This window comes from Pithys albifrons, chromosome 14 (genome assembly GCF_047495875.1).
Source record: "Pithys albifrons albifrons isolate INPA30051 chromosome 14, PitAlb_v1, whole genome shotgun sequence".
Taxonomy (NCBI): Eukaryota; Metazoa; Chordata; class Aves; order Passeriformes; family Thamnophilidae; genus Pithys; species Pithys albifrons.
The window spans coordinates 16,394,019-16,412,096 of NC_092471.1; the positions used below are offsets into that span (position 1 = coordinate 16,394,019).

The following is an 18,078-nucleotide window of genomic DNA, read 5'->3' on the forward strand; positions in this document are numbered from 1 at the left end:
GGGGCTATGCACCAAGTACAAAGGGATGCAGCAGGGACAACTTGGCTCTGTGTCCTTAGAACTTCTAGTTCCACAGCGATGCAAGTTATTGGCTCCCTGTGGGATCCCAGACAGAGATTCCTCTGCTGGTTGTCTGTGGTTATTGGCTGCCACTGACAATGTTTTGAAAGACAGCCAAGGTCCCTGTGTGGCATAGAGGGGAGGTGGTCACAGCAGGGGCACAGCAGCAGAAGGAGGCAGGTTGGGTCCTGGTACCGGGGTGCTCAAGGTGAGCTGGGTTTGAGGACTGTGGCAGAGCTGGGTGGTGCTGCATAGTGGACTAAATGCTTTGGTGGTCTCCCATCGTGATGCTCCCCAGAGCTGGGGGCAGGGAGCAGGCTGTGACCAGCACTGTGTGCACTGCTGGCCTCAGCAGGATTCCACTGCGGGTGTGAGGGGAATGAATAAATGGTCCTGCAATTGCCAGAGCTGCCAGTTTGAACCCACATCATTCAGACCCTGGAGCGAGTCTGACTGAAAGGAAATGGGTGTGAAGAGGGAGCAGTGGAAAGACATGGGTGCTTCTGGCTGCAGCTGCTGGGTCATGTCTGGTTTGTGTAGCTCCTGGAAGTTTTGCCTGGGTAGGAGGTTATGTGCTGTTTGTCTGGGAGCCTGTCTCTTCTCAGTAGTTATGTGGTATTGCAGTCCATGATGGAACCTCTGTTCCTGCTTAGTCTTGCAGTTGTGTGGGGAAAGTCTGCCCTTGCAATACATTCTTTTTTCCATGTTGTCTGCCTGGCAGCAGGGATGGCACGTGGCAGGGGCTGTCTGTGAGCAAGACTTTATGCTGGGGAGCGCTGTTTGGGCTGAGACCGCCTTGGCAAGGAGCTCAGGGGATTGTTGGTAAAGAAGCCTAGTTCCTGACACTGCAAAATGCAGAACAGTGGAGTAACATCTGTTATTTTCAAACTGCATCTCAATGTGAGTTTATCCTGTAAGGTGCCTGGCAAGCAGAGCTGAAGCTTTGCCTGGTGGCCAGATGCTCCAGCCGTGCCAGCAGAGCAGGTGGCAAAGTTTGGGAAAGGTTGCAGAGAGAGCATGTTACAGGGCTCATACTGTGCACAAGCCTTGTTTGGGTCCGGGCCTGGGCTGCTGGGGCTCTCTGAGGGCTAGGATGGTTGGCAAGAGTTTGGTCAGGAAGCTTTTGAGATGGGCTTGGAGAGGAGTCTACTGAGAATGCCCTTTGGTGGTGATCAGAGGCGACAGAGGCTTTGCCTTCATCAAGCAGTCTTTAGCTCTAGAAGAGTGAGAGAAGAAGTTCAAGTCTGTAGAGTGTCACCATGACAGTGGCCCTGTCCACGTCCTGGTTCTGGCACCTAGTGCTAAAGGAGTTGTGAAGATGAGTCTGTGAGTCTGTCTTCATGTAATTCCTCTGCCCTCACATGACTTCAAGCACCACTGAGCAACTTGAGGACTTGTGGGACAGTGATGGAAGAGAAGGGGACAGGAGTTGCTTTGTGTCTCTGTCTCTAGAACTGCCCACGAGGGAGCTCAGGAGAGATGTGTGAGTGTTGAGATCATTGTGGAGTCAAATGCCTGGAAGTTGCAGCAGGAATGGTCAGAGGTCTGATGGCCTCTCTGCAAAAAAATGGCTAAATAAGGCAGGGATCTTCAGACTGGAAAAGAAATAACAAGATGGATAAGATATGTCTACAGAAGGCCAGGAGAGAAATGATAGAGGTTAACTGTTCACTGTTTATTTCTATACAAGTGCAAGGTCACATCAAATTAAGCTAGCAGGAGGTGCCAAACAGGAGGAGGGGCATTGCCTCTTGCAGTTGTGCTATCAAATCACAGAAGTCCTCAGAACAAGGTGTCATGAACAGCAAAACCTTACATTGATTTCAGGAGAAATGGGATGAATTCAAGAAAGACAAGCCTCCCCCAGAACCAATAAATACTCTGAAATCCACCTCTGACTTGGGCAGATGCTGAGCTGTGAATTGCTTGTGCTTCTGACTGCCTGCAGGAAAGTACATAGAGCAAGGTGGATCTTTGGTCTGGTTGTTACTTTCATAACTGTGCCCACCAGAGAGGGTGGAGGCAGGAGGGAGAACTGGGCTTTGGAAAAGACGGATGGGTTTATCCCCATCTAGTTCTGTGTTACTTTGCGTGGCACAGGGTGACAGGTGCATGCTCAGCCCTGCCTGCTCGCTGAGAGCATGGGATGCTTTCCCCATGTGATGGAGATGCACCTGGTGGGAGAGATGGGACCTGTGATGCTAAGTACTGATCCTCTGCCATGGCATCACAGGACCTTTGTCTGGAGACCTCTGACAGCCTTTGTCTGCTGATCAGGTACTAATTCAGTTGGTTTGAAAATGGATGGCAATATTCTTTTCTTCTGTGTTACCTGGCAGTTCTTCTTCCTCTGGTTCCCTGGGCACAGGGGACCTGCCTGACACACTGACAGCAGAGCTGGAGTCTCATCTTAGAGTTGTCCCAGTTCCCTGGTACTCACTGCACGTGGTAGGCACTGTGGGATCTCCAGGGATCTGATCTCCATCTCCCTCACCTCCAGTCCCCTGGCTCTGCCTGTTCTCACACACATCAGGAAACATCAGTGTCAGTTTTGTTCCTGATTTTATGCCCAAATGAGAAAAGACTCATGTCCTGCTACCACTGAGGGTCCAGTTCAGCTTTACCTTGGTGTACATGGGATGCTGAAAGGCCTGTTCCCCAAGTCCTGAGCAGTCCAGAGGCATGCAAGGACAACAGGGAGATGTGAGCCTTGGCTAGGAGAGGTTTGCTCCTTGTAGGAGAAGTGGACTTGCAGAGTAGGATGCAGAGATGAACTTGTTGCTTATGAAGAAGATGCTGTTTCCCATCCTAATGACTTCCAGGAGGAGTCTGCAAGGGCTGAGGGAAGTATCCAGCCAGCACAAGGGTGTCCCTGTGACCACAGACAGAAATCTCCCACGGATAGCAGCTGTGCCTCAAGACAGAAATTATCTCTGTTTCTGACTTCTTGTCATTTTGGTCTCTGTTGCCACTGGGCTCTGCTGATGAGAATGTGAGGTTGCAGACTTGGGGACAGGGAGCTGCTGTAGTTTAATGCTCATGACTTTAAAATGAGACAACTGGTTCTTGTTTTAACAAAAACCTCCTCCTGTGTCCGTCAGGAGTGATGCTTCAAAGTGGAGATCTGCTGAGGCAGAGCTGTGCTCAGGGACCTCTGAGAAGCAGTAGGGAGCGTGAGAGCCATCCTGGCACTGGGACTTGACTTTTCTTGGCATTGCTGGTCCTTGCAGCATGCCTGTATGTCCTGCTTCATCCTGGTTTGTTCCCTCAGGAGAGACAGGGCATCCCCAGGCTGCCTGATTTGCTCCGGTCCAGCTTATTTCTTAACACTAGGCGGTATTTGCAGTAAAACACATTAAAGGATTTTTTTTGCCAGAGGTTTTAGGCTTTTTGCTTTTTTGTGCTTGAAGATAGAAAATATGGGAGGATAAATTTACAAGGGAAAATAGAAAATACATTTTGGATTAAATTTGAATAGATTTTCTTCCTAGCTGCTGGCTTGCCTGACCTAGAGTCCTCAGTGAGCCCTGGCTGTATGAGCATGACTTTGTGGAGCTGCCCTGGCTGCAGACTGGCTCTCCAACCCAAGGTGCTTCCATGGTCTGCTTAGTCACGCCAGCTTTGGTTTTGGCTTTGGAATGTGAGCAGCCAATGGCCTTGATGAGGGCAGGCTCCCCTCCTCGAGGAAGCTGCTTGTCTTAGTTGAGTAGGGGCTGTCGTGGGCTTGAGCTGCACCGTGTAACTGAGGGGACTGACACCACACCTGTTTGGGCTGCCAGCTGTGCCTACAACCTGTGATAATGGTGGTCTCTGGCTATGACAACTGTATAAACTCTTTAGGTTGCTTACTGGAGCACATAGCAAATCTGTGCGTTTCCAGAATTCCTGGGAAAGCCTTTAGGGTTTCTGGGGAAACCAGTAACTCTGGGACGGGCTTCTATCTTATTCAGCTGCAGATGGGCGTTTTTGGACCCTGTGTCGTGCCAGCAGCACACGTGGGTGGCCGCTGTGCCAGGGGCCCCAGGACTCCCTTCGCCCCGGCGTTGCCCTGAGTGTGGCAGCTCTGCCCTGCTCCGATTCTGGCTCTGCGGTGTTGGCAGCTTTGCCCAGGAGCTGCTCCACAACCGCCACCATCCCCATCATCCTCGGTGCCGCCAGCCATCTCCATCCCCATCATCTTCGGTGCCGGCAGCAGCGGGGTGGGGCGAGGGGGAAGGCAGATGTGGAGGGGGAGGGTGGGTGCTCCAGCACCTGTGCCATATTCTGGAGCGTGCAAGTGTGAAATTCAATTTGTAGATAAATCGTAGCTGGTGAGGAACACAGGCCACAGTGTGTGCTGGAGCCAGGCGGTGTCTGGGAGCAGCGCGGCCGCATGCACAGCGTGTCCTGCCTGCCAGCTCTTGCGGGGCTGACGTCACCTCGGAGGAGCAGTGGCTGCTGCAGGATGTGGCTGCTTGACGCTGTGTCATGTTGGCTCTGGGTGTGCAGTCCCGGCTGCCGGCAGGAGCCCTGCCAAGCGGTGCTGCCCTGGGATGGTCTCCCCTGTCCTGCGGGGGTGAGGAGCACCTTGGAGCTGGAAGAGAAACAGGTCTGGTGCTCTCTGCCACCAGCAAGCAGGATGGTGGTGTGGATGGAGGATTCCATGGTGCTTCCAGCATTTTGCCACCTCCACATTTGGATCTTTCCTTTCTGATGTTTCCGGTGAGTCCTGCTTGCTGGTGGAAGCAGAGGGAATGTGCATTACAGCGTTAGCAAATGCAGCTTGCACTGGCCCGTGCTCTGTCCTACCTCTGTGTTGCTACCAGTGGTCACAGGTCCCCATCTCCTGCCCCAGGCCAGAGCTGGGACTCCCACCTCTGAGTGCTGTGCAGAGAGCAGCCCTCTGTTGTAGCTGAAGAGTCCAGTGCTGTGAGGAGGGGATTGTGATCTCATGGCAGAGCTGGGACTGAGCAGTGCCCTGGTCCTTGGTGCTGGCTTGCCCCCAGGACTGACTGTGCCCCAGGCAAGCTGCAGTGTCATTGAGTGGCAAGTCACTGCTAGTGCCATTAGACCTCAACGGGGCACTTGCAATATGGTCAGAAAATCATGCCTTGTCTTTGGTAAGAGCCACTGACACTAAAATATAACTCAGCAGCTTGTGTCAGGTGGGATGTGCTGGAGGTGTGTCTGAGTAGGGTGATGCACTGGAGTTCAGCCAGGACATCTCTCTGGCACAGGACAGGACCTGCAGCTCTCCAAGCTGTGGGAAGCCAGGGAGCATGGCCTTGCACAGCCCTGCACCCCAGGCTCTGGGCACATGGGGCTGTGCAGAGCCTGTCTGGTGTTTCACCTCCAAGTAGGGACCATTTGTAGCAAGGTGGAGATGGTGTGGACAGTGTAATGTAAGCTCAGACATCTCCTGGGGACAGCATTGACCCCAAACATCCCACAATGAGCAAACAATTTGGTGCTGGACTGCAGTGCTTGGGCTTTCTTTCTCCATGAGGGAGCACACATGGCTCTGCTGCCTCTGTTTAGACCCTGGAGGGGTGGCTCTGTTGGCATGGCCCACAGTCCCCCTTGCACAGGGATATGCCATCTCCACACAGCCACCCTGCTCCATGGGCTTGATGTCCCATGTTAACAAGACAGGGTGTTAACAGGTGGTGCAGAAAGGTGGTGCTTGTACAGCCAGATAATTTATAACCTTATCTGCACAAGAAAACTTATCATGTCATGTTTCAGCTTCTGTGGAAAAGCTAGTTCCTGCTTGTCTCCAGCTATTTCCTTCACCTTTGTGCTTTGTCCTGGGTTTCATTACCCTTAGCCCACATTACTTCCATGACCTGGTTTACAATTCTGCTCTGCAATGCCTTGCCGAGGCGACAAAGAGGGGTGATCAGTGATGTTAAGCAGAAATAGGTGATTGGGTCAGGTGTTGGTAAAGGAAACAATCCATTACCAGCTCTGCTGTTGAAACCAGAGAGTCTAAAGCCACTGTCTGGATTACAACCTTTGATTGAGTGATTTTGGCTTCCGGCTTTGAGTCAGTGAAAATGAAACTTTGACAACTTATTTTGGGTGTAGTTGCTCCCATTCAGAGGACTCTTGGGTTCCTTGCCCACTCTCTCTATTCGCATTTGCAGGAAGTCCATGTATTTTAAGCTGCAGTCAGTTCCTCTCTGCCCAGCCCACCTCCTTACATTTATAGAGCCTCCTCCAGTCCACACTGGTCCATGGAAAGCATTGGCTGTGCAGGCACTCGGCCTGCCTGCAGCCACTGAAGCTTTCTCAGCTTTTCTTGGAGCAAGTGTGAGATGTCATGAGCCATTCTCAGCAGAGGTGGTGGTATGGGTAAGACAGAACTTTGTGCAAATTGCCCATGGCCCAGTTCATTGGGGAAGGTTCATGTTCTTTGCATGGCTGGGTGTAAAGAAAGGAGCTTGAGAGACTGGAGTATGAGAGTTTTGGGAAAGCAGCTGGGTTTCATATTTAATTTGTGGCATTTCAGAAATAGGGGTGTCACTGCACTGAGCCAGCCTCTCTGGATTACCAAAGTTTCCCTTTCTTATTAGATTTCAAACCTGCTTTTGCTAATTTAAGAAATATGAATATGTTTGGACATAGACTTCTAAAACCTTATTGAAAAGAGCCTTGTGCTTGTGTAATTGCTCCCCTAACACAGTTCAGTCATAATGATCCATGGTAACTTTAAAAATGACCCATTAGCCATGGTGGTTTCCAGGGCAGTTATTTGGGAGAGGACATGGGAGGCATTACTCTGGCAGATGTGAGGGGGATGGTGATGAGCAGGTGGGATAATGCCAATGTGCAGCTTGCCAAAGCTGGAGAAGGAAGTGAGGGGAATGCTGCTTGTGCAGTCAGCTCTCTCTGTGCTGGGTGAGATTTGCACTCCAGTCGGTAGCTGTGGAGTGTTGATCACAGATTTGTGAGTGAGATTATATTGCCTTAAAGTAGGTGCCTGGTGCTTGTTTGTGATGTGTGGGAGAGTGAGCAAGTTGTCTTGGCATGAACTTTGTGCTGGTGCCAAGGGCTTGCTGAAAGCAGATTGTCTGTCAGTTTGCTCCTGAGTACTCGTCTGGAAATTCCAGAGTTCTGTGGATGCACTTTTGCCTTGTCAGTCACCTGCCTGCTCAAAGCCAGCACAGGAGTAACTCTGCCATTTATTTGCAAAGCACTGTTTAGAATGGAACAGAACAAAATAGAATAGAATAATTTCAGTTGGAAGGTACCTACAATGGTCATCTAGTCCAACTGCCTGACCCATTCAGGGCTGACTGAAAGTTGAAGAATATTGTTAAGGGCATAGTCCAAATGCCTTTCAAACAGTGTCAGGTTTGGGACATCAACCACCTCCCTACGAAGCCTGTTCCAGTGTTTGGCAACACTCCCTGTACAGAAATGCTTCCCAGTGTAAACGTCCGCTTGCAGCTTTGAACCATTCCCTCGTGTTCTATCACTGGATAGCAGGGAGAAGAGCTCAGCACCTCCCTCTCCACTTCCCTTCCTCAGGAAGCTGCCGGGAGCCGCGAGGTCGCCCTTCCCCTGGTGCCCGCGATGCTGTTCGCGGTTTTGTCGCGGTGCTCGGCGGGGCGATCCCGGTGCGGTGCTGACGGGACAGCTCCCGCTGTGCCCAGCGCACCTCCCGCAGCCCCGCCGCGATCGCTCCCTCCGCTCGGAACACGGCGATGCCACAGCCCGATGGTCCCCGCTCTCTGCGATGCTCCGGGGTGAGTCGGGCGCTTCCTTCGCTGCCGGAGGGCGAGTGCGGACACAGCTGTGCGGGGGCCGGGCTGTGCAGGCGTTCGGACAGTGGTTCTCGTTAACCTCTGCCCCTGCAGGCAGGCGTCTGTACATGGAAACTGTGCGGGTAGCAAGGGGAGGGAGAGAATATCTGCTACCGTTTCTTCGTGCTAGGTTCAGGAAGGGCATAACGTGAGATAATCCAGATTATTTCTATCCAAAATGTGGCACTAAACAGCCTACTTCCAGGAGCTATCCCTGAGCCACGTGGGAACCCGGCAGTCCACCGAGAGGCGGCTGCCACTCCCCTCTTGCTGTCCTAGCAGAACCTCCTCCTGCTCTCACAGCAGCTGCTGGCTGTGCCACATGGCCCTGTCTCAGCTTTCCACTAGGCTCCTGGGAAGCACTGATTGGGAAGGTCAGTCAAAATCTAGACCATCTCAAGGTGAGCATGTAGCCCACTCCAAAGGAATCCAGGCTTTCAAGCACAGTTGTCCTTGGGTCCTCTATAGTGGCCATCCTCTTATTGAATCAGCAGTATTGGTATCAGAATCAGCTGACCCCAACTCTGTCCCTGCTGCAGTGCTTACTGGCTGTCCTTCAGCAGCACCACCAGCCACAGCTCAGTGACACTGAGTAACCTCCTCCATTTTTGGAACTCTTGATGCTAAACAGAAGTTGGAAATGAGCCAGGCTGTCTCACCTGCTGGGTAACGTGTCTTCTGGAGCTGGGCATCGAACAGCGTGCTGGCATTCAATACCAAAAATGTCTGGAAAGGCTGAGATGTGGGCAAGGAAAAGTTCTGCTTTGCCCCTGGTGCCCTTCCCAAGATGAGCTTGAGTACTTCATGAAGGACTCACTAAAGGCCATGGAGCAAATGGGGACAGACCATATTGCAGCAGGAGGCCATTGGCACCACAGCAGAAGTGGCTCTTGAAATTGCCTGTTTCTAGGGATTTTGAGTAACATTCTTCTGTTCTGAATGGAGCTCTCGAGGATTTTGGCATGTGTCTGGGAGTTGTCAAAGAGCTTCTGTCCCACATATGTTCTTGCAGCACTGAGGAACTTAACTGACACTCCTCACGTGGTCTCTCATCCTCTCCCCAGGGCAAAGGATGTGTAGTGGAGTGTCTCATAGGTTTCTGACGTTCAGCTTGCTTTAAATATTGGTGGTACTGTGAGCAGGAGCCAGGAAAGGCAAGTCACAGGGATATATCTTTCACTTGAGGCAAACAAGGCTGAGGTTTGTAACTGGTTTTCCTTCTGTCCCATTAGAGTGACTGTGGTGCCTCAGTATCGGAGGAGCTGCAGATGTGCCTCAGGAGGAGTGTGAGGTGGGGGACACTGGATTCTGGGAGAGACCTTGGCAGAATGGAGAACAGATGTTTTGGGCTCCATGGTGCTGGGAAGCCTCTTAAGTGCTCTGCTCTGTCAGAGCATCCTGAATGCTGAAGGCTTCACAGCCAAGGGGGCTGTTGTGCCCCCAGACAGTGGTAAATGCTGAACAAATGGGAACAGGGACTGGCCTGGAGGGGATGCTGAGGTCACTCAGTCCATCCACCCTTTCCAGATAGTCATGGAGTGCTTTAACTTTTCCTGGTGTACGCTTGACTCTCCTTTCTTAATATGAGTGTGACTCCTACCTAGCACAAAAGGGCAGAGTGTTCTGAACTTTTCTGCAGTGGCCTTTACATGTTATAAAATTCTGTCCTTTCACTTGTCTTGTCTAGACTAATCCCAGTCTTCCAGAGTTTTGTCCAAGGATTTTCGATCTTGCTGGTCTTCTATGGCCTCTCTTAGTTGATGCAAATCATTTGGGGAATGAACTGGTTCTCTGGACAACAGTATAATTATTTGCTGTGTCTTGATGAGCTGAAAGGAGAGCAGAGTAATTACTTCACGTGTGAGCTGGCCTTTCACACATCCTACTGTAGTTGCCTTTTTTTGTGGCAATGATATGCTGGCTCACGTTCAGTTTGTACTCTCCTGCAGCCCTCATGACCCTTGTGGCAGAAATGCTGCTGTGTTTTCTTCTGTGGTCTGCTTGTGCAATTTTTTACTACCCAATGACTTACAGCACTTCCCATCATCTCTCAGACAATCTGTCAGGAGCATGTCAAACTCTCATCCTGGTCTCCAAAGTGCTGGGTGTCCTGTGCAGATTTTGAAACATACTCTGTTCTGTCATTTAGGTCATTCATGGAAAAGCAGAGGAGTAGCAGCAGCAGGGCAGACCTTTCTGAAATCCTACATGCCCCTTTCAGTGTAACTTCAAGCCATCTATTACTGTGCACCAGCTCTGTGAGGGACATGAAATCCTGAGAATTGTTTCCCAAGGTGCTGTGGGACCAGAAAACATCTGCCTGTGGCATGGATGGGGAACCTGGGGTGGGTCAAAAAGATCCACTGGGCACTATCAATATTGTGTTAACCACCAGCTTTGCTCTGTAGTATTGTCCTTAAGCATTGCCCCAAGCCATAAGCATCAGAGGGTGTGAGCCAAGACCTGCAGGCAGAGGGATGCTCTTGAGGAGCTGCTGGGACACACAGACACAAGCACAGCCGTCCAGGTGTGCTGCAGCTTCTGTGCTCCCCAGGGTTTCCTGTGTGGAATGGGACTGGGTGAGAGCTGTGACTGCTGTCCAGTGGAGAAGCTGGCAGGGTGGGGAGTGCATCTGGCAGGTGCTGCTGCCTGAGAGCTGGGCACCAACCTGAGCTCCAGGAGCACAGGCTGGTGGAACAGTTTGCTGCTCACTCACCCTGGGAAAGTGGGAGCAGAGGTTTCTCATGCTACTTGTTGGGTGTATGTTTATTCTGGGGTGCATGGGCTGGTCCCCAGTTACCTCATTAAAATACAATGGGCTCAGATGGCAAGCAGAGCTGCACAAGGCAGAGTGCCTGGAGGGGGCAGTGGGACATCCTGTGTGATTGCCATTGGAAGGGGATCATCCATCCATGCCAGCTGGGTGGTTTGAGGTCTCAGTCTGTCCTGGCTCTGTACCACATAGGACACAGAGCCACAACATCGGCATGATGAGCCTGGGGTTGTGTCAGCCTAAGTTCTCCAGGGCAGGAGGCTGGGCCCCCATGAAGGGTCCAATATGAGAGCAGGCTGTCTGCTCACATCTCCTCGGCCGTCTGCCAGAGGAGGTGTGGATCCGGCTTGTCTGGCTGGTGTTGAGATGCCTGAATATGCATCTGCCAGAGAGGCTTCCAGAGGATCCCACCCGCCCAGGTTTCCATGGAGAGCGTCTCTTTGTTGAGGAGGAAGCCGTCTGGCAGACAGTGTGGCCGTGGAAATACCTATAGAGCATTTGTTTTCCAAAGCACATGAATAACACCCCTAACAGCTCACAGCCTCACTTCCTCCGCTCATCCACCCGCGGCCTGGCAGAGCGACCTGGGATGCCTGCAGTGTCTTTATCCTCCCAGCTTCTCGCACTGTGCCTGTCTGAGCATTCCCAGTTTGGCTGTTTCTGCCCAGCCCAGCCCAGTTTCACTTCTAGTTGGCAGGCACAGCTCCTGGCTGCCTCCCTGCAGCCCATCTTCACTGGGGGACACATTTGGCTTCGCTGCTGGAAGGAAGATCAAGAGTGTTGTAGGCGGCAAAACTGGAAAAGTTTTGCTCCCACCTCCCATGGGATGTGAGGGGAATTGCTTCTCTGAATGAAATGTCCTTTCTCAGGTCTCCCAGTTATTTTGCACACTTTGAAAGACCAAGGGGAAGTTCAAGAGCTGTAGAGGCAGCAGGCAGCAACACAAGGCACAAAGCCCACAGCAAAGAGGGCTAAGCTTGGGTTTTCATGGCCGTCTGTCAGTGTTAAATTAAGACTAAATTCCCATCCTAAATGTTATGTTAACATGAAGTTACATCAGAAGGCACAGAGCACAGAACAGCAATATGAGGGTATCAGATGTGTTACAGGGGTATTGTAATCATCCCAAATCAGGCATTTGAAACCCAGGGAATTCCAGATATAGGGTTTGCATCATTTTTGGGGTTTGTAATTGAAAAACAATCCAAACATGGGAAGGTTTAGATGCATGTCACTGAGATTGTTTGGGTGCCTTTATTCAGTGCTGCAGGGACATGGGCAGATGGAGGGAAAGAGCCTTTAAAATATGATAGAACCAAATGTAGAATTATAAATGTTAAAATACCATGATCTGGATTTGAGTGTTAAGGTATTGTGGCTCTCCAGGGTAATATTAAGGCCTTGACTGTGCATCTCCATATCTGAACATATTTGGCCATCGCTAACATAACTCACCTCTGTGACTCATGCTTTGTAAAACTCATAATTGGAGACAGTTTTAAGTCCTGTAGCATCATTTGCTAAAGTTAAGAATGTGTATTTGGAACTTTAATTCTATCTTAGCTTACATTTTTTGTCTTGAGATTTCCATGTTTTTTAAAAGCTACTAAAGGAACTATGGAAGAGGATTAAACAAAAACCCAAGGGAATACCATCATAACATCTTTCTGAGGAGCTGTAGAAGAATCCTATTTTTGCTGTGTTTAGTAAAAAGTGATTCTTCATTGTGTCAGGACAGGGTGGTTCTGCTGGGCATGCAGCAGCTGCAAAGTGGATTGTGAATTCAGCCCTGTGACTGGTGTGCACAGCCCAGCCGGGCAGCTCTGTAGTGGCACTGCCTGATGCCATGGAATTACTTGGCTGGAGGAGTTGGTGGAGCAGCAGTGCCCATGGCAGCATGTGGCTGAAGCCCTGAGGAAGCTCTGGAGTTGGGAAATCAGCTGGTAAGGCACTGCTGGCAGGGCTGTGGTGTTCCTGCAGACAGAAAATGATGACGGATCGGTTGAAATGGCTCTGCAGGGAGCACTGTATGCACTAACATAAAGACTGGAAGCTGCCTGTAGCTTCCAGTCATACAAATTAGATATGACAGTCATTAATAATTGGCTTTGTCCTTACCTGTGGTACCTGAAGGAACCTGAACAGAAGAATTGCACTGGGCAGTTTGCCTTCCAGCAATGTCAGCCAGAGCAGTGGGTCTGAAGCACCTTTGAGATCCCACTTAGGAATACAGCTCTGGGGGATCCTGGGCCAGCATTGCACCCCTGGGGTGCAAAGGTCAGTTCTCTGCTGATGAAGGAGCATTGCAGAAAGGAATATTAGATGAATGATGGTTTTCTTCTGAAGCCGCAGGCAGAGTAAAGCAGCCAAGGCATTGTGCTGCAGAGGCAGCTCCAGCAGTGGTGGGCAGAGCTGAACCTGGGGTCTCTGAGTGCCTCAGCTATATTTCTGTCTCTGGGTACAGCTTTTCTTTCTAAGACTTTGGCATCTGTTTGGGGAATACACAGCAGTGCTGTGCTCCTGCTGAGTGTGTTTCTGTCACTGCCTGGTGAGGCAGGAAGAGGTGGAGGGGACTAAAGTGCAGAGATGGTGGTGGTCAGAGACAGAGCAGTACAGCCCTAGTCATGATAGCTCAGCCCGCAGGTCATCCCTGTGCCACGAATGGAGCAGTAGGTGTGACTGCTTCTCTTCATCAGTTGTGCTGCCCTCCTTGTCTGGCAATTCCCTGCAGTCCCTTTCCAGGCTCTGGAAAGGGGCCTTCATGCCCAGCCTTGTGAGGCCTTGCTGCTTGGGCTGACTGAATGCAGTAACATGATTTTCTGGGCTGAGTGTTTCTTTTTACTGTTGTGCCCTGATTTCTGAGCCTGCTGAGTTCTCTGGGTGTGTCAGGAGGGCAGGCACAGCATGGGCCCATTTCTTTAATGACCAGCAGTGAATTGCCTGCATATGTGCAGTACAGATTTGAGTAAGGTTTTTTGGTTGTTTTGGTAAGGGTTTCTTTTTCTTTTGCGGGTTTTTGTTTGTTTTGGGGGGTTGGGGTTTTTCTGGGGGTGGTGGTGGTTTTCTTTCCTGTGGATTTTCCTTGCTGGATGAGGTATTCTCCATTTGTGGAATCCCTGCCCAACTGAACCTCCACCAGAGCTGCATCCTACCATCTGCATACAGCCCTTGTTTTGTGCTCCAGTAATTTCAAGGCAACTCTGCTCCCTTCTGAGCTTGGGAGTGAAATACCGGGTGGGCATGTAAGGATGCCCTGGAGCAAAACGGAGGTGCCTCACCACCGCTGCTGTCTCTCCCAGGGTGAGGACGTGTGGCTGAGACAGGACGAGAGAGCATCCTCTGAGCCGCCACCAAGCAGTGGCTTTTGGGAGGGAGCCGGTTGCAGATCCGCCTACTGAGGAGCGGAGCTGGCGGCCGGCTGGGGTGAGGGGACCACCGGGAGGGTGCAGCCCCCCGGCTTCCCTTGCCCGCATCCCCCGGGAGCAGCGATGCAGGCGGGGGGAGCCGGGGGGGCACTTACATAAGCCCTGGACGCGACAGGCGGTGCGGGAAGGTGAAGGGCAGAGCACTGAGAATCCACACAGCCTCTGGCGAGGGCTCCCTGGCACAGGAGCGCTGCTCGCTGACACACATCCGCGGGTCCCCATCTGCAGTGCCCTCCCTTCCCCGCGAGCCCCGCGGGGGTTGCCACAGATGCTCCCCCTGATGCTGCCAGCCCGGGGCGGGGGGGTGTGAGAGCAGAGCTCTGCCTGCCCCGGCTCGTCGGGATGGCCCGGAGGCAGCCGGGGCAGGGAGAGGGCAAGAAGGAGGGCAGATGCCCAGGAGCACCATGACTGTTCCTACTATCCTGCCCGCTCAGCTCCCAGGTCCTGCCTGGGGTCTCTCCACTTCTGCCAATGGCACGTGGAGGGGGGAAACTGGTGGAGAGTGTGTGGGCGGGCAAGATGGATGCCTGGGCAGGACAGGTGGGTCTGGTTTGCTGGTGTTTGAGGTGGGGTTGGTGGCAACTGAGCAGGGAAGCAATGCCGGGATGAAGCCCAGGCAAGGAGCACAGGCTGCAGGGTCTGAGTGCAGGCTGCTTCTCCTCAGCCAGAAGGGGAGAGATGCCAGTGGCTCTTGTGCAGGGGCCATGCCTGGCACCAGTGGTATCCAACAGGCTCCTTGGCAGGGGGGATGTGGCACTGCCCTGCTTATCTTGGCACCCATAATCTGCTGCTGATACCCTCCTGCAGCATGGGGCCATCGTGCTGCTGCCCAGGACGACTGTGGGGTTCACCTGGGCAGGGCAGGGGCAGGTCTGTCTCCTGAGCACTAGGACAGGCTTGGGCAGACACAGTCCATGTGTCTGCACAGGCTTTGCTTGTGCTGCCCAGGTTTGCCTCCTCTCAGAGCCAGCTGTCTGGGTGGTGGCAGAGCCAGTGAGCACCCATGGGTGGGAGGGTCAGCCAGGGATCCTGGCTCCTGCTCTGCACATCTTTGACTCTTCCCAGAGCAAATCTGCTGTTAATTCCCACCATCTCTCCACAGTATCAGCAGTCACCTCCAGGCTGGGCCGTTGGCAGGCAGGCAGCAGCAGGCAGCTGGGAGGCTGTGAGGAGCCAGTGGCCATCTCCCTGCATCCGTGCTCCTGACTCACCCAGCAGAAGGTGTGGCTGGGCTGCGCACTCCTGACTCTTGGCTCTCCTGCTCGGTCTGTTCCCGGTGGGCAAATTGGAGCCTTGGTGTGATGGGGATGCCCTGAACCTTCGCCCCAGGAGCTTCAGGCCTGGATGTTGGTGCTGTTTCTCCCAGACAATGTGGCTGATACTCTGGAGAAGCCCTCTCTTCCCCCCTGTTCTCCAAGTGCCTGAGCTGGTCACCAGCTGGGACCTGCGTCTCACCCTCTGGGTCCTGAGCTTTGCCTCGATGGTTGTGCAGATGGAGGGCCAGGTCTACTCGCCAACTGTCAACACACACTATGGGAAGTTACGAGGAGTGCGTGTGCCATTGCCCAGTGAGATTCTGGGGCCTGTAGACCAGTACCTGGGAGTTCCTTATGCGGCCCCTCCCATTGGGGAGAAGAGATTCATGCCCCCTGAGCCACCACCATCCTGGTCAGGCATCAGGAATGCTACCCACTTCTCACCAGTCTGCCCCCAGAACATCCACAACGCCGTTCCTGAGATCATGCTGCCCATCTGGTTTACCTCCAATTTGGATATCGTGGCCACGTACATCCAGGACCCAAACGAGGACTGTCTGTACCTCAACATCTACATCCCAACGGAGGATGGTGAGTCCCCACTGGGGTGACCGCAGGAGGGTGAGGGGGGATCACTCCACCCCTCCCCAGCAGTGGTTGGTCTCACCTGGGTGTTGTGTTTGAAGCATGTGATTGTGGACCCTGCAGCATGCTGTCTGTTTGTGGAAAGCTTTCTCTGGCCACGCAGCTTGCCCTCTTGCCCTCAGCTGCCATCTCTGTCTCGCGTGCTCCTGCTCCTCCACGCCTCCCGGTCCCACCCCTCCACCTCCATGGCATCGTCACGGGTTCCTCTCTTGTATTGCTAAATCTGAATCCGACTCTCTGACTGCAGATCCACAGAGTGACAAGCTGATTTGTGCTCCCCAGGCGCCAAGTGCCAGGTTCTGTCTTGAGTTGGTTCGAGTTCGTCCTTCCCCTCCGCTTCCCACCCTCCCCAGGTCCATGCGCTAGTTGTGGGCGTGGGCTGCGGCTGGGAGGAACACTCTCTGCCTCTCCCTGGGAAGATGCTCCTGCAAGAAAGGGACCACAAAGCCCTTTTCTGGGCTCTGTTATGGATGGGAGGTTGGGGGGCACCGGCAGACACATCGCTTGGCTGCTCCTCCGTCCGCTGGTGGGACAGTGGCAGAGCGATGAGCCTGGAGTGCTGGAAACTGGCAGGGCACGGTCCCGTTGGGGTGAGGCTGAGCGGTGCTGGGTGCCTCCTTGTCTAATCTTTTCCTTTGTAGGGGATCCCACCTGAACTGTAAGTAGAGGACAGAGGAGGCAGCGCCTGCCCATGTGCCCGCCCCAGCCTCACCGCAACAGGAAGCCCCCAGGGATTTGCAGCGGGCTGGAAGGGACCCGCAGTGGGTCTGCTGTGCACAGTAGAGCAGCCTGGCAGGCCAGTGGCTTCTCCCAGGCTGGCTGGCTCCACTCCTGTGTCTCTGGGGCCCTTGGCCACGGAATGCATCATGCCTTCCTTCCCGCCCAGCACGGCTGGCCCAGAGTTTTCCTCCCATGGCGACGCTCCCTTCCCACCTCCCGCGGTCCCGGGGGCGGAGGGAGGGTAGCAGCGTGGTTGTGATTGCATGCCCACTCCCACCAGTGGAGCCTCCTGTTATTTTGTAGTCTTTTATTCATTTTACAGTAAAACGGATTTCCAAGGAATGCACCCGAAAGCCCAACAAGAAAATATGTAGGAAAGGAGGTATGTAGCAAGCCGACCGGCAGAGAGGCACAGAGAGGAAAGAAAGAGAGAGTGAGAGTGAGGGGGTGCCTGGCTGGCCCCTGGCCTGCAGCACACTCCTCTGGCACCTCTCTGTGCTGCCACCCAGACTGTGGGCCCTCCAAGCAGCCCACCCTGCCATGCCCCACTTCCCACTGGGAGGAGTCCCGTGGATGCTCCAGCCAGTTGGGAGTACAGGTCTGGGGTCAGTTCATGGGGATGCTCATGTTGCTCCAGGCCTTTCAGAACAGCAACTCCCGGGCTGAGCCTGTGCTCCCACCTTCATCCCACTGGCGCCGACAGCCTCCCAGCCTCTGGGTGTGAGGTGTAGCGTGTAATGGCAGGTAGCACTTAAATGCACTCATCCCTTAGGGTGCATCCCCCACTGGGGATGTACAGACCTGCTTGGAAAAGGGCCTGTGTGATGAGGGACTGCAATCTGTCCTGGGCTGAGCTCTTCCCCAATTGCATCCCTGGTCATTTTGCATCCAGAGTTTCTTGGTTAAAAGCATAAAACCTCTCCTGGCTGTGTAAATGTTGCCATGTTGTGCCCCAGCCCCCAGCCCTTGTTCCTGCCAAGACTGCTCCCCACTACTCACACACCCATGCCTGTGCCAGCCTTGCCAGTGAGAATTTGGTCTCCAGCCCGTGGCACAGCATCCTCCCTGAGCCCTCACTGCCCTGTGGGCAGCCGATCACCTTCAGTTCAGACATATCTCTGCCTTGCCTTGTCTCCATTCAGCTTCCCCCATTGCCCCTAAGAGATTCTGTGTTCCCAACCAGTGGCACGGACCAGGGACTAAGATGTGCAAATGGGAGCTGTCCCGGCCCATGTTGGACACAATGCTTCACCCATCCTGCCACACAGCCCCCTTGCAGGCAGGGAGAGCTGGCTGCTCTGTATCCCAAAGATGAACGTGTGGACGGTCAGGCAGCCAAGCTCTTCTGAAAGGCTCAGTACAGGGCATCTGGCCGGCACAGGCTGCTGTCTGGGTATCCTGCATCAGCAGGG

The 18,078-nt window shown here is 53.2% G+C and overlaps 1 protein-coding gene across 5 annotated transcripts in view; it reads left to right on the forward strand.

The window, feature by feature from the left end:
* Window positions 1–18,078, forward strand: part of NLGN3 (neuroligin 3) — a 40,067-nt gene that overhangs the window by 4,004 nt on the left and 17,985 nt on the right. For 2 of the 5 annotated variants that reach the window (XM_071569339.1, XM_071569337.1), the window contains exons 2-3: window positions 15,148–15,892; window positions 16,989–17,048. In XM_071569339.1, the coding sequence (XP_071425440.1) occupies window positions 15,415–15,892; window positions 16,989–17,048 (538 nt within the window). In that variant the 5' untranslated portion in view covers window positions 15,148–15,414. Of the gene's footprint in view, window positions 1–7,431; window positions 7,791–15,147; window positions 15,893–16,988; window positions 17,049–18,078 lie in introns of those variants that run through there. The other 3 variants (XM_071569340.1, XM_071569341.1, XM_071569338.1) reach the window with 2 other exon arrangements.